The following is a 16,410-nucleotide window of genomic DNA, read 5'->3' as shown; positions in this document are numbered from 1 at the left end:
GGATATTCATTAGTTAATTTGTCTTTTTATAATAATAGTTGAGTGAGGCCAGAAATCAGGGATCATAAGCCTTCAAGGAACAAAGTGTGTAGTCAGGGAGAAAGACTAATTAAAAATACTAGGTAGGCCATGGTAAGTGATGTATGAAAAGAATTAAAAAATGTGCCTTTATACACAAGGCAAATAATAATGTACAAGGAATCTGAGGATAGCTCTGTGAAGGATATACCATGTTTCGTGCTTTCAAGCATGAATATAGCATGGCAAGTGGAGTGGTGGTGGTGGTGCTGATGGAAGAACGGAAGTGAGCGCCTTCCAGTCAGGAGACAGGATAAGGCAAATGCATGAAAGCTTTCAGAAAGTAATCCTGACAAATTACCCTGTGTGGCTTATTTACTGTGCACTAGATCCCAATCATTCTCTCCTACTTAAAGACATTGGTCCAGGAATTGTCCCCTCTCTTCTGCATCAATTTTTCCCTCTTTATTAGGTCATTCTCAACAATTAACTAATATGCAATAATAATATCCACTATAAAAACAAAAAAGAAACCTAACCCTCCTAAGCAACTGTCATCAGGTTGTCACCCCACCACTGTACTGAAACAGCCTTTGTCAAAGTTACTAATGATGTCCACATGGCCAAATCTAGTGCTTAATTGTTGGATCTCGTTTACTTGATCAATTAGTCAATATGGACACAGGCCATCTTACTTAGAACATATTCCTTATCTAATTTCCCACTCTTACTTTTCCACCAACCACTTCGAGGGTTGTTCCTTTTCAGTCTTCTTTGCTGGTTCATCCTCAACTCCATAACCTCTAAGTGTTTGTTGAGCACTCGGGCTCAGTCCTTAAATTCCTTCTCTTCCCTATATCTACTCTCAAGTGATCTCACATAATCTTATGAATGTAAATACCACCTATATGTAGATGACTCCCAAATTTATATATCTTACCTGGGCCACTCCCTTGAACTCCAAACTATATATCACAGTCTACTCTACAGTTCACTTGGATATATGACAGCATCTCAATTCCTAATCCTTGCCCCCTCCCAAACCCAGTCTCCCCCAATTTTATTTCCCATCTCCACAGACAACAACTCAAAGTAAACTGATTGCTCCCACTGCCTTCTCCTGCATTCCTTCTCTTAACTCAAATCCTCCAGTTCCTTAGTCCAAAAATCTTGGCACCATCTTCACTTGGTTTCTTTCCTTCCTCACATTCAATCCCTCAACAAATTCTGTCAGTTCTACCTTCAAAATATATCCACACTTCAACTCCCTTATCATTTCTACCACTGCCATTCTAATCCAAGCCACCACCATCTCTCACCTGTATTATTACCTGTTAACTGGCCTATGGCTTCTGTTCTTGCTTTCTGACCACCTAAGCTTCCCCACAGTAGCCAGAATAATTCTCTTAAAAGGTTAAGTCAGATTGTCATTCCTCTGCTCAAAATCTCTAATGACATCCATTTCACTCTAAGTGAAAACTGAAGACCTCACAATCACCTATAAGGACCCCCACAATCTGGTTCCCTCTGATCTAACTTCCTCTCCTACCACTCTCTTTTCATCCACTTCACCCAGCCATACTGGCCTCCTTACTATTCTGTCCATAATCATGCCCAGCTCTTTCCCAACAACTGGCTATGACACTTACTTATCTCAATAGCTTGCTTCCTCATTTCCTTCATATATCCACTCAAATGACACTTTATGAGAGGCCTGCCCTTACCACCTGTCTATTAATAAAAAGGTAAGTTACCTGGCCCCGCATCCCCATTTCAGTACTCCCTATCTCCCACAACCAAATTAATTTTTCTATATAGCACTTATCACTACCTGATATATTATTACCATTTTGTATTTATCAGTTTATTGTCTGTATCTACACCATTAGAATCCAAGTGCCACGAAGAAAGGGATTTTACCTATTTTGTTCACTACTGTACCTGCAATGACTAGAACAGAGCTTAGCACACAGAAGCTCTATTAATGAATTAAGTTGAAATATAGTTGGGTGTGGGGGAGAGGGATTTGTGAGAGATGATGCTGGCATACTGCCCAGATTATAGAGAGCCTTAAAAGAAGTCAGACTTTATGCCATAGGAGAAAGGGAATCACTGAAGGCTTTTGAGCAGACTACCTTGGGCAACTCTCTCTGCTCTGTTGGAATGGAACTGGACTGGCAACCTTTCTCTAGATAGGCCCCAGAAGTTGTTCTCTGGAGAAAAGCACAGAGCGAGCACTATAGCCAAAAAGGATGACATTCCTATTTTTTTTTTTTTTTTTTGAGACAGAATCTCACTCTGTTGCCCGGGCTAGAGTGCCATGGCATCAGCCTAGCTCACAGTAACCTCAAACTCCTGGGCTCAAGCAATCCTCCTTCCTCAGCCTCCCAGGTAGCTGGGATTACGGGCATGTATCACCATGCCCAGCTAATAATATATATATGTATATGTATGTGTATATATATATATATATATATATTTTTTTTTTAAGTTGTCCAGCTATTTTCTCTCTATTTTTTTAGTAGAGAAAGGGTCTCGCTCTTGCTCAGGCTGGTCTTGAACTCCTGAGCTCAAATGATCCTCTTGCCTCGGCCTCCTAGAGTGCTAGGACATTCCTATTTCTTGTTCTTCTGTATATGGTAGAGCAAACAGCAATCATAGTAGTCAAATCAAAAGGAGAAAACTATATTCTGAATCAAATATAGCTAAAATTCAGTATTATGAGTGGGCAGCTTGATCCCCAAGGCACATGCTTCCTCACAGTACAGCAGTGATTCAGAAAGACCTACAATGGCATATGATAAGTGAAAGAGACCAACAAAGCACAGACCACAGGTTCATCAGAAGATTATCCAGGGATTCAGTACAAAAATGTCCATTCCTATTTTACCAACCACTTAATTTCTATTTGCAACACATAGTTTCCTTTTGTTCTAAGCATTCCCCCTAAAACTGACTTATAACATTCAGATACTAGGACAAAAATTGTCATGATACTGAATAGGTACACAGAACTAAACCGATGAATGCATCTTGGACTTGTGGATAAACACATGCACTCAATACACTCATGTTTTAATGAAAAGAGGTGGGGCGGGGGGCTCAAGGTTAGGAAGATCTCTTACTCTTGCCCCCGCTCCCTTCATTGCTACCCACCAGCAGTATTTGGAGTCAATCCTTATTATTTTCTAAACTTAGGGTAGGTCTCACTGAGTGAAAGAACCCAAGGAACTACAGATAGCAAAGATTATGAAGTCTATCTATTTAAAGGTAGTTAGTACATGTATGCCTATTATGTGACAGGCATTATTTAGAACAGCTGACACCCTTTCTTTACCCTGGGCCATTTTCCGGCTCCACAAAATGCCTAGTGTCTTCTCCTGTATTAGAGGCTTTTGCATTAAAACACTGTTTCCCATCAGACTGCAAAAAGAAGTGAGACAATGAAGCAGATTTATGAAGAAACAGAGATGAGAACCCAACAGCCTTAGTTTCTGACTTTCTGGTTCCAGACCTATGTGGCCTGGCTATACTTCATTTCCTGTGAGAGATGATGCTGGCATACTGCCCAGATTATAGAGAGCCTTAAAAGAAGTCAGACTTTATGCCATAGGAGAAAGGGAATCACTTAGGAGAAAGGGGATCCAATAACCTCTATGGAATGAGTTTCTGTCCTTTACCACCATATATACCTTAGCTGTTTATCTTCCTCTGTATGCAATCAGTTGCTTGAGTATAGGTGCTATAGTCTTGATTACACGAGTTGCTATCACACATGCCTTCTGAACACCAGGCATCCCTGCTATCCTCTGTCCAACTCAGCAGCATGGACTGCTAAAGGCATTTCCCTTCAGATGAACCTTCTCTGTTCTACATTTGGCTCCCCGTGCTGACTAGTTCTGGAACAGGTACCCATATCTGCCATTCTCACACACCAAAAAGTCCATCTCTGGTAGAAGTTTTTACTGGTAAGGCAAGCCAACCTCCAATTGGAATCTAAGATTTAGAGGGTAAAAGGAAACAGACAGGAGGCCTGGAATCTTGACTATGGTTGTGAACAGAAACACATCAACCGATACTAACACATGGCTGCTAAGGCACAGCTGGTAACAAAATCCAGCCAAAAAGCGACGTTATGAGTCCTGATATATCAACTACCCAATACAATGCTAGACATATATGAGGCAGATAATACATATTTGTTTAGTAAATGACTAATTGAAGAGCTAAACGAATGATTTAAGTGTGACATATAGGAAAGAATATTGTTAGTAATTTGAAGACGTGGGTTCTTATTTCAGTATTATCTCTTGTATTTGTGTGACTTCAGGAATCTCCATTTTCTTCATGTGTAAAATGGTGGGATAAAAATATTTGTTCTGGCTACCTCATAGGATTGTATGAGAATAGAAAGAAACAAAAGCTCCACCCTTTTCAACTCTCTAAAGTCCTTTTTTAATCAAAGAGGGCTCATGAATTAGAAGTTCATACACAAAGATACTTTAAGTGAGGTGTTGTGCACCTGTAGTCCCAGCTACTTGGGAGGCTGAGGCAGGAGGATCATTTGAGCCCAGGAGTTGGAGGCTGCAATAAATTATGATGATGTTAGCATACTCTAGCCCAGGGGACTGAGAACTTATCTCAAAAAAAGGAAGGAAAAAAAAAAGGGTACATGCCAAAAAGGTTGGGGACAAAAAAAAAAAGAAAGAAAGAAAAAAAGAAGGTATGATGACTATTATTGCCATTGTTCAGAGGCATATTAGACCATAGAGGGATGGTAGACCATCCCTCTACTAAGTGAAGGGCAATGGAGGGTAGGATAATAGGTTGACTAAGCAGATCATAAACAGCCTCATACGTAGCAGATCCTCAATAACTGGTTTGATGAACTGAAATATGTATCTCAAAGCAGCTTTAGAAACAAAGGAATAACTAATTATACTAGGTGTATTCCGCAGTCCAAAAAGAACTCAACCAAAGACCCATAGAAGTGAGATATCCATCCAACCACTTTAGGAATCTGACAAGTATCATTTACGTGCTAAAAGGTTAAAGAGAAAAAATAATCCTTGGAATATATAAATAGAATCACACTTAAAAGTCTAGATCAGCTAATGAAATAAAATTATTTTAGTTTGCAGACGACATGATCTTCTAGGTAGAAAAATCCTAAAAATTCCACAAAACTAATAAATGAATTTAGCAAAGTTGCAGGATACAAAACTAACATGCTGGCCGGGCGCGGTGGCTCACGCCTGTAATCCTAGCTCTCTGGGAGGCCGAGGCGGGCGGATTGCTCAAGGTCAGGAGTTCAAAACCAGCCTGAGCAAGAGTGAGACCCCGTCTCTACTATAAATAGAAAGAAATTAATTGGCCAACTGATATATATATAAAAAATTAGCCGGGCATGGTGGCGCATGCCTGTAGTCCCAGCTACTCGGGAGGCTGAGGCAGTAGGATTGCTTGAGCCCAGGAGTTTGAGGTTGCTGTGAGCTAGGCTGACGCCACGGCACTCACTCTAGCCTGGACAACAAAGCGAGACTCTGTCTCAAAAAAAAAAAAAAAAAAAAAAAAAAACTAACATGCTAAAATCAGTTGTGTTTCTATACACTAATGACGAACAATCCAAAAAGGAAATTAAGAAAACAATTCCAATAACAACAACATTAAAAAGAACAAAATACCTAAGAATAACTTAACTAAGGACGTGAAAGATTTGTATACTGAACTGCTGTAAGAAATTATATGACATAAGTAGACCAGGCATGGTGGTTCATGCCTATAATCCTAGCACTTTGGAAGGCCAAAGCAGGAGGATCACTAAAGGTCAGGAGTTCAAGACCAGACTAAGCAAGAGTGAAAACCCGTCTCTACTAAAAATAGAAAGAAATTAGCTGCACAACTAAAAATACAAAGAAAAAATTAGCTGGGCATGGTGGCGCAAACCTGTAGTCCCAGCTACTTGGGAAGCTGAGGAAGAAGGATTGCTTGAGCCCCAGGAGTTTGAGGTTGATGTAAGCTAGCCTGATGCCACGGCACTCTAGCCTGGGCAACAAAGTAAGACTGTGAGACTCTGTCAAAAAAAAAAAAAAAAAAAAAAAAAAAGGAAAAAAAGAAAAGAAATTAACTAGCACTCTGGGAGGCCGAGGCAGGAAGATTGCTCAAGGTCAGGAGTTTGAGACCAGCCTGAGCAAAAGCGAGACCCTGTCTCTACTAAAAATAGAAAGAAATTAATTTGCCAACTAAAAAAAATATATATATATATATATTAGCCAGGCATGGTTATAGGTGCATGCCTATAGTCCCAGCTACTTGGGAGGCTGAGGCAAGAGGATCGCTTCAGCCTAGGAGTTTGAGGTTGCTGTGAGCTAGGCTGATGGCCAGCACTCTAGCCTGGGCAACAAAGCGAGACTCTGTCTCAAAAAAAAAAAAAGAAATTAAATGACATAAGTAAATGGAAAGACATTCTATTTTTATGAATTGGAAGACTTAATAGTCCACACTACCCAACGCAATCTACAGATTCAACGTAATCCTTATCAAAATTTTTCTAAAATAGAAAAATCTATCCTAATGTTCATATGAAATCTCAAAGGACCCCAAATAGCCAAACAATCTAAAAAAAGAAGAACAAAGCTGGAGGACTCATACTTCCTGATTTCAATGCTTACTATAAAGCTATAGTAATCACAACAGTTTTGGACAGGCATAAAGACAGACACATAGATCAATGGAACAGAATACAGAGCCCAGAAGTAAATTGTCACATATATAGTCAAATGATTTTCAACAGGATGCCAAGACTATTCAATGGGGAAAGGACAGTCTTTTCAATAAATGGTGTTGGGAAAACTGGCTATCCTCATGTTAAAAATTTTGGACCCTGGCTGGGCGCAGTGGTTCACACCTGTAATCCTAGCATTCTGGGAGGCTGAGGCGGGCGGATAGCTCAAGGTCAGGAGTTCAAAACCACCCTGCGCAAGAGCGAGACCGTGTCTCTACTATAAATAGAAAGAAATTAATTGGCCAACTAAAATATACAGAAAAAATTAGCCAGGCATGGTGGCGCATGCCTGTAGTCCCAGCTACTCAGGAGATTAAGGCAGTAGGATCGCCTGAGGTTGTTGTGAGCTAGGCTGATGCCACAGCACTCTAGCCCGGGCAACAGAGTGAGACTCTGTCTCAAAAAAAAAAAAAATTGGACCCTAACTTTACACCATATATAAAAATTAACTCAAAATGAATCAAAGACCTAAATGTAAGAGCTAAAACTATAAAATTCTTAGAAGAAATTAGAGGAGAAGCTTATTGACATTGGATTTGGCAATCATTTCTTGAATGTGTCCAAAAGCACAGGCAATAAAAGAAAAACTAAGTAGGCTGGAATTCATAAAGATTAAATTTTTTTTGTGCAAACAATAGTATCATGTGAGTATACTCAACACTACTGAACTGTATACTTAAAAATACTTAAGATGGCAAATTTTATGTTATGTATTATCACAATTTTAGAAAAATGTAAATCTTAAGGGCAAAAAAAGGGGACATTAGCAATAGAGTAAAAAGCAGTCCAGATTATAGGAAAAAATATATGCAAATCATATACCTCATGGGATTGATATCCCGAACATACAAAGAACTCTAACAAATCAACAACAAAAATAAACAACTCTATTCAAAAATGGGCAAAGAAATTGAATAGACATTTTTCCCAAGAAGATATACAAATGGCCAATAAGCACATGAAAAGATATTCAACATTACCAATCCTTAGGAAAATGCTAATCAAAACCACGAGATACCATTTTATACCCATTAGGATGACTACTCCCCTCCCAAAAAACACAACCCCCAGAAAACAGGTGTTGGGAAGGATGTGGAGATATTGGAATCTTTGTGCATTACTGATGGGAATGTAAAATGGTATGGGAAACATCATAGTGGTTGCTCAAAATATTAAAACCAGAATTAACGTATGATCCAGGAATTCCACTTCTGGGTATACACCCAAAAGAAATGAAAGCAGGGTCTCAAAGAAGTATTTGCATACCCATGTTCACAGCAACATCATTCACAATAGACAGAAGGTAGAAGCAACCTGAGTGTCTATGACAGATGAAGGGATAAGCAAAATGTGGTATATACATACAATGAAATATTACTTGGCCTTAACAAGGAAGGAAACTCTGATACATATACCAACGTAGATGAGCTTTGAGGACATTATGCTAAGTGAAGTAAGCCAGTCACAAAAAGACAAATACTGTAAGATTCCACTTATATAATTTACCTAGAGTAGTCAAATTCATAGAGATAGGAAGTAGAATGGTGGTTGCCAGGGGCAGGGAGGAGGGGTGAATGGGAGTTAATATTTAATGAGTTCAGAGTTTCAGTTTGTCAAAATGGACGGTGGTGATGGTTGTACAACCATATGAATGTATTTGATGCCACTGACCCATACACTTACAGTCGTTAAGATGACAAATTTTATGCTATGTATATTTTATCATAACTTAAAAAACAAACAAAAAACAATACACCCAAAGGCTACAGATTTTGACTTGATCAAATGAGTGAATGTGATCCATGCACTAAAACAGGACAGAATGTGGAAGGAGCAGCTTTGGGCACAAAAATTAAGTTTTGGGGTGTATTAAGCTTGATGCCACCTAGGCAACCAGATGCAGATGTCAAGTGAGCAGCCCATTAACTAAATTTGGAGTTAGGGAGAAAAAGTCAGGGATAGAAATGCAGATTTGCATAAAAATGATACAAATACTTAACTTGGAGGTTATTAGTATATAGATGGTATTTAAAAACCACAGTACAGGCCGGGCACGGTGGCTCAAGCCTGTAATCCTAGCACTCTGGGAGGCCGAGGCGGGCGGATTGCTCGAGGTCAGGAGTTCGAAACCAGCCTGAGCAAGAGCAAGACCCCGTCTCTACTATAAATAGAAAGAAATTAATTGGCCAACTAATATATATATATACAAAAAATTAGCCGGGCATGGTGGTGCATGCCTGTAGTCCCAGCTATTCAGGAGGCTGAGGCAGAAGGATTGCTTGAGCCCAGGAGTTTGAGGCTGCTGTGAGCTGGGCTGACGCCACGGCACTCACTCTAGCCTGGGCAACAAGCGAGACTCTGTCTCAAAACAAACAAAAAAACAAACAAACAAACAAACCACAGTACAGAATGAGATTACTTTGGAGCACTCCAACATTCAGAGTTAAAGCAGAGGGTGGGATAAGAGGTTAAGAGCAACTATGGATTTTTTAAAACTCTCTAGGCTAGTTCAATATTCTGAATGTGAGAGATGTAAGGGGATAAACTACACAGTAGAAGTGGGAAAGAAGAGAATTTTGAGATATGTACCTAAAAGGTACCATTGGCAGGACTTGGTGACTGACTAGATGCAAGATGGAAAGGAGAGGAAAATAAATGACACATTGGTTTCTTTCTTAGGAGACTGGGAGGGTACTGCTGCCATTAAAATGGATAATACAAAATAGAAGGATAGAAACAGGGTTTTGGTAGTTGTTTGTGTGGTGGGGGTATGTGTATGTGACTAGTGGGGAGGGCTGAAAAAGAGATAATGATAGTCATAATGGTCAATTCTAATTAGGAAGTTACTTGTCAGTAATAATAGTATCAGTAAATTATTATCAGTCAGTAAAAATAATATCTATTTTGGGAAGCTGGGCATCCCTCTTCAAGGAACACTTTGTCATCAAAGATCACAACAAGCCCTTTGAAAATGAAGGAACTGAAGTTAGTCCAAAATTAACAGCTGGTAAATAGCACAGAAGGGCTTCAAACCTGAGTATGATAGACTCCAAGCAAAAGTTTGAGGTACCTGTGGGATGTGGAAGTCAGTAAGGCAGCTAAAGTCTCAGAAGATATAGTGTCACCCAGAGAGAGAATATACATATTAATAAATTATTATTCATATATTTGGCTAATTCCTATAATGGTATAATGAGCCCTTTTCCTCACTTAGAAAATAAAGACCTCAATTTCAGACCTCCTCACAGTCTTTGTATTCCTAGAGTTGCAATGCCTGCCACAAAACAACCACTCAACACAAGTTTGCCAAAGATTTAAAGGTCAGGTGCAGTGGCTCATGCCTATATCCCAGCACTATGAGAGGCTGAGGTAGAAAGATTGCTTGAGGCCAGGTATTTAAGACCAGCCTGGGCAATACAGTGAGACCCCATCTCTACAAAAAAATAAGAAAAACCAGTCAGGTATGGTGGTGGGAGCCTGTGGTCCTAGCTACTGGGAAGGCTAAGGTAGGAGGACTGCTTTAGCCCAGGAGTTAAAGGCTACAGTGGGCTATGTTCACATCACTGCATTCTAGTGTGAGTGACAGACCAAGACTTTGTCTCTAAAAAGAAAGAAATAAATAAAAATAAAACTCAATAATTGGCCACAGTTAGAACAAGCCTACGTGATAGGAGAACTACTTCCTGATCGAAATATAGCATAGTTCTTTTATTTCCTCTGTGTAGCATGCTACAAATGCACTGTTTCTTTCTGCACCACAATGTCTGTTTTGTGAATTGCTCTGCTCTAAGTAGTAGATAGGAGACAGAATTCAGTGTGACAGGTACTCTTACACACTGCTGAGGACAGATAAATACTTTCTGGAAGGCAATTTGATAAAATGTATTAAGAGCCTTAAAGCCCTAACTCATTAATCCTAAGAATTTATCCAAAAGAAAACAATAAAGTGTAGGTTGAAAGTAATATAAAATATGCAACAATAGGAAAATAATTAAATAAAACATCATTCAGCCATAACGTAAAATACTATGCTGTTCTTTTTTTTGAGACAGAGTCTCACTTTGTTGCCCAGGCTAGAGTGAGTGCCATGGTGTCAGCTCAGCTCACAGCAGCCTCAAACTCCTGGGCTGAAGCAATCCTACTGCCTCAGCCTCCCGAGTAGCTGGGACTACAGGCATGCACCACCATGCCCGGCTAATTTTTTCTATATAGATTAGTTGGCCAATTAATTTCTTTCTATTTATAGTAGAGACAGGGTCTCGCTCTTGCTCAGGCTGGTTTCGAACTCCTGACCTTGAGCAATCCGTCTGCCTCAGCCTCCCAGAGAGCTAGGATTACAGGTGTGAGCCACCACGCTCAGCCCTATGTTGTTCTTAAATCAAGTTTTTTAAGAATATTTAAGAATACTAGAAAATGCTTTTGATAAGTAAAATGAAAAAAGAATATAAATTATATCTAGTATGATCAATCATAATTTTGTATTTGTATGTGTAGCTATATATATATATTTATTACTACCTAGAAAAAAAGATTAGAATATACCAAAAATACTAATAAAAGAGTCTCTCTGGGTGGAAAGATTATAGGATACCTTGGTTTTTTTTCTTTTTATGTTTTCCAGTCTTTTTTTGTTTTTGTTTTTTTGAGACACAGTCTCATTCTGTCACCCTGGGTAGAGTGCAGTGGCATCATTATAACTCAATGCAACATCAAACTCCTAGGCTCAAGTGATCCTCCTGCCTCAGCCTCCCAAGTAGCTGGTATTACAGGCGTGGGCAACGACACCAGCTAATTTTTCTATTTTTAGCAGAGACAAGGGTCTCTCATCTTGCTCAGGCTGGTCTTGAACTCCTGAGCTCAAATAATCCTCCTGCCTTGGCCTCCCAGAGTGCTAGGATTACAGGTGTGAGCCACTGTGCCTGGATTATTTTCCAGTATTTCTAAAATTTCTACAAAAGGCACATTTTCATTACAATTTTTTTAAATTTTTAATTTTTAGAGATAGGGTCTCCCCAAGTTTCACAGGCTGGAATGCAGTGCTATTCACAGGTACAATCACAGGGCACTGTGGCCTAGAACTCCTGGCCTCAGGTGATCCTCTCACATCAACCTCCAAAGGAATTGGAACTACAGGCATTAACCACCACACATGGCTTTTCATATTTTCATTTTAAAACTTGAAGAAATATAATAAATAAAATAAAATAAAACAGCAATTACCTTCTTTCTTTTTCTAGAAGAATTCTTCATGGGGTCAGGCTTCTCAACTTCTGCTGTCTTTGCTTCTTCCTTCTCCTCTTCCTCATCAGGTATCAGAGAGTATTTGGTCCCACCCGGCTGCATGAAGCAATCTTTTGCAAAGTGGCCTGTAGAAGAGAAGTAGAAAAGGTAGGGAAGGAGGAAGCGGGTCTTTCCTCCCAGCAGGTGGATCTTCCCCAGAGGCTCCTGAAAGGGTCTGGTTTAGGAAATATTATTGAGATCGTTCAGAGTAGCTGTTTGATCCAAGGAGTTTTTCCATCACCTCAAGATGGCATTGCTCACTCAACCAGGCCAGACTAGCAGCTGGTCTTAGAGCTGTGGGAAACTCAGTCTTAGGGCTGTTCTGGAAATGAAAGAGGATATGAAGATGCAGGCTTACGTACCATTAGTAATCGGGCTTATTAATTTTTAAAGATCTATTTTGGAACTTATTCCTGACAGCGAAAAGCTGTTCCAGAGAGCAGGATGCTTAGCAGAGAGAGCCAAGTGGTTCGCCAAGCCCTAAAGGAAGACAGCTCTTAGGCAGCTGGCAGGAAGTAGGCACTTATATCCAAGGTAACACATGGAGAGACAGGCACAGTCACCTAAGGGTACTGAACATTCACAGATTGTCAGGTCTGGCAAGGGCCACAGAGATCATCAAATCCAACAACCTACATTTGCAGAGACTATGAAGGCCCAGAGTTGAGAAGTAGCTCAAGGTCACATAGCAGAACTAAAACCTATCTCAGGTCTCATGTCTCTCTGCCCTTTTGCTCTTTCTGCTACACCAAAACCAACTATACCTTTGGCCTAACCTTTTCTGACTGAGACAATTCCACCTCCCATTATTCTTCTCTGTCTTAAGTAATGCCTAGTGAACACAGGTTGAAAGTAAGAAAGCCCACCATCCCTGATCCTATAGTGCTACTGAGGGGTACTTTAACAGATGCTATGCTCTATAGCTCTAGTTCTGTCTGAGCTTGTAGTAAATCCTGTCTCAGGGGCACAGAGGAATTATGCGAGATTATAAAAAAGCTATGTGTTTGTAAACTACTTTATACCTCTGAGTCCAGAAGCTGGTTAGTGCCTGGAAGGGGAATACATCATAGAGTTTTCCAAACATCTGGAATGCTCCCATAATTCTGCTGAGGAGGTATTCTTTCTCTCAACTTTATTTTTCCCTTCCTCCCTCTACATTATGGTATGTATGGGCTTAAAACCCACAACTTCAAGCAGGGCACAAATCTGCTAGCAGTTATGATAGAAAAATAAACAGAGGAGGATGCATGGAAGGCTAGGGAGAAGGGGTGACAAATTGAGGTCACTCTGAAAATGAGAAGCTGGCAATCCCTTTCATCACAGCTGCAACAAGGGAAGTTAGGCTCAAAGAGCTTTTTAATATTTGAGTAAGACTAGAGGAAACCTGAGGAAATAGAGCTAAAAGGATGTGACTAGCTTATATTCTTTATTAGTAAAAGGCTATTGTATTCAGAACTCTGACATTAAAGAGAGAAAGCCCAGGAAGAAAGAGCTTAACATGGAACATTAAGGAATACATTTCACTCAAATTAAGTCACTTAATTTGTGCAGAACAATTTTCCTTGGAGATAAAACTTAAGAGTGTTAATCATAATCCAACACTGATATCCCTCCTGGCATGGTTCACGGGGACCTTGCCCAGGCAGGGCATGAGCTGGGGATGGGAGGGTAGTGATAGTGGTATATTATCTGGCAGAGCAGCATTCAGAAAAGTAAACAGAAAAAGCATCAAGCCACCAACTCTTATGTGCACCTGGCTAGAATAATAGCATGAACAGGTGAGGCCATCAACTTGGCTTAAAAACAGCGTGAGCTACATTCACATTGGGCTGCCTCCTTCGTCCAGTAAAAGGTACATCCACAAGGAGAGAAAGATGGAAATGGCAGAGGCTTCACCTTACCTTTACAGCCACACTTCTTGCAGGTAGTGTTCAGGACAGCCTCGAGGGTGATCTTTTGCCCAGTGTAATCCTGGAAGGAACGCCTCCTCCTCTCTTCTTGCCTATAATGAAAAAGATACTGACTGCTGGCCCCCTTAAGAGATGTGGACAGAGATACTACAAGGTAATGCTGCATGTTGGTTTTTTGTTTTGTTTTTGGCAGTGAAAAGGTAGAAAGAAGGAAAAGTGTTAAGCAGAATAAGACAGGCACTGAAAACAATGATGTGAAATAGCCTAATTTTTTCATTCAGGATAAGGCTTGGAATTAACAATTATGAATGAAACTAGGCCTCATCTTAGTAATACACAGAGGATGAAAAAATATTAATACTCACCATGCTAAACACCCTACAGCCCTTAGCAGGTCACTCATGGGTTAAAAGACCTTCAAAAGCTTTCTAAAAAAATCAAATCCAAATTCATACCTCGGCATTCAAGGCCTTCCCCAGTCTGTCTCTAATTTACTTTTCCAGCCTTATCTTTACTTATACAATATGCTCTGGCAAAACAAAACTATTTTTCCTTCTCCAGATGGTTCAGCACTACTGTTCAAGCAGTTCCCTCTCTGAGATGCTCTGCTTGCCCTCTTTATTCCCACCTTACCACGTCACCACATCCAAACAGTTCAAGGCTCAGCCCAGTTACCTCCTCTGTTTCTATCAAGTCTTCTTCCATGAGTCCCTCAGCCAGAATTAAACTCTTTGTTCACATTCTCAAAGCATTTTTTTAAAAAAATTCTAAATTTCTGACCAAAGTATAATATGCATATAGAAAAGTTTTTATCATAAGTATATAGCTCACTTGATTTTCACAATTTAAACATACTGATATTACCAGTACTTAGATAAAGAAACAGAACATTACCAGCACCTCAGAAGCCTATCTCATGCTCCCTTCTAGTCATCATGCCTCTCCCAAGGGTAATCACTATTTCTAACAGCATAGATTCCTTTTACCTATTTTTGTAAATTATATAAATGGAATCATAGAGTATGGACACTTCTGTGTCTTGCTTCTTTTGTTTGTGTCATTCATCCATATTGTTGTGTTCAGTTAGGAATCATTCATTTTCATTGCTATATTCTATAATATATTGGGGGGTACTTGAATAATTTCTGTTATGAACAGTGCTTCTATGAACTTTCTAGTACATGTCTTTTGGCAAACATATGCATGCATTTCTGTTCGGAAATCACTAGCTCCACACAGGAGCGGAACTGCTGGGTTTTAGGGCATCAGCTTTAGCAGACACTGCCAGTTTTCCATAGCACATTTACCAATTTATACTCCTATCAGCAGAGGATAAACATTCCAGTTGTCATAGCTTTTATTTTTCACCTTTATTATAACACACAGTGCCTGCAGAGTAGGTACTCAGGAAATATTTAACTGAAGAGCATCACCTTCAATCACTCTCTTTTTCAAACTTTAACTGAATCCTGTACACACTGTATTCCAAGCACATATCATACTTTACTATATTATGTTTCTTCTCTAGAGAGTGAGCCCTTAAGTTACAATATCTTACTTGTGTTTGTTCTCCAGCAGCTTAGCCCAAGGCTTGACACACAATAAGCATCAATTGTCTGTTCCAATTTCTTTGCTCTTCATCCAAAAATATTCATTCTTTACCTGAATCTCTTTAAGATCTAACTCTCCCTTCACCTAAGACTTTCTAACCATTCACCAGGTCTCTACAGTCCAGCAAAACCAGAGGAATATTCTGTCAAATCAGCCATATTATCCAAAGAAATGAGGGATAGCTATATAAAAGCAGAACAAAGCTAACCACTTCACATGTATAGTTTTTCAAGCTGACGTTATGAACATATCATGTCACATATTTTACCCAACAGACATGTAGGCTCATGAGAGGAAACTGAAGGACAAAGATACTCCGTATCTGTCCCATTCATTGAACTTGAAACTTCTTCAAAGTTCAGCTCAAATACTGCATCTTCTATGAAATGCTCCCTGATACCACAGGCAGAGATAATTTACTCTTTTGTGTCACCACAGTATTTCACTCTCTGATCATTTGGTTAGGTTTGTTTACATTTTGCCGCACTCTCCGCATCATAAGCAGAACCTCAAGAAACAAACACTGCCTAATGCATTGTTCTCCAAAAGAATACAATGATGGATATGTTCTGTAAATCTGTAACTCTGCACTGCCCAAACATGTGGCTATTAAGCACTTAAAATGTGGCTTCTAGGCTGGGCACGGTGGCTCACGCCTGTAATCCTAGCACTCTGGGAGGCCGAGGTGGGCGGATTGCTAGAGGTCAGAAGTTCGAAACCAGCCTGAGCAAGAGCGAGACCCCCATCTCTACTATAAATAGAAAGAAATTAATTGGCCAACTAATATAGATACAAAAAAAATTAGCC

At 39.7% G+C, this 16,410-nt stretch overlaps 1 protein-coding gene across 3 annotated transcripts in view; it reads right to left on the bottom strand.

Moving 5' to 3' along the window:
* Positions 1 to 16,410, bottom strand: part of ZCCHC17 (zinc finger CCHC-type containing 17) — a 58,131-nt gene that overhangs the window by 3,048 nt on the left and 38,673 nt on the right. For all 3 annotated transcript variants that reach the window (XM_012765472.3, XM_075995971.1, XM_012765474.3), the window contains 2 exons: positions 13,984 to 14,084; positions 12,023 to 12,168 (listed from right to left, as the gene is read on the bottom strand). In XM_012765472.3, the coding sequence (XP_012620926.1) occupies positions 12,023 to 12,168; positions 13,984 to 14,084 (247 nt within the window). The remainder of the gene's footprint in view (positions 1 to 12,022; positions 12,169 to 13,983; positions 14,085 to 16,410) is intronic.

Source organism: Microcebus murinus, chromosome 2 (assembly GCF_040939455.1).
Source record: "Microcebus murinus isolate Inina chromosome 2, M.murinus_Inina_mat1.0, whole genome shotgun sequence".
In the NCBI taxonomy this organism is placed as follows: Eukaryota; Metazoa; Chordata; class Mammalia; order Primates; family Cheirogaleidae; genus Microcebus; species Microcebus murinus.
Note: the sequence above shows the minus strand (reverse complement) of the source record. Positions and strands in the feature narration are given on the sequence as shown.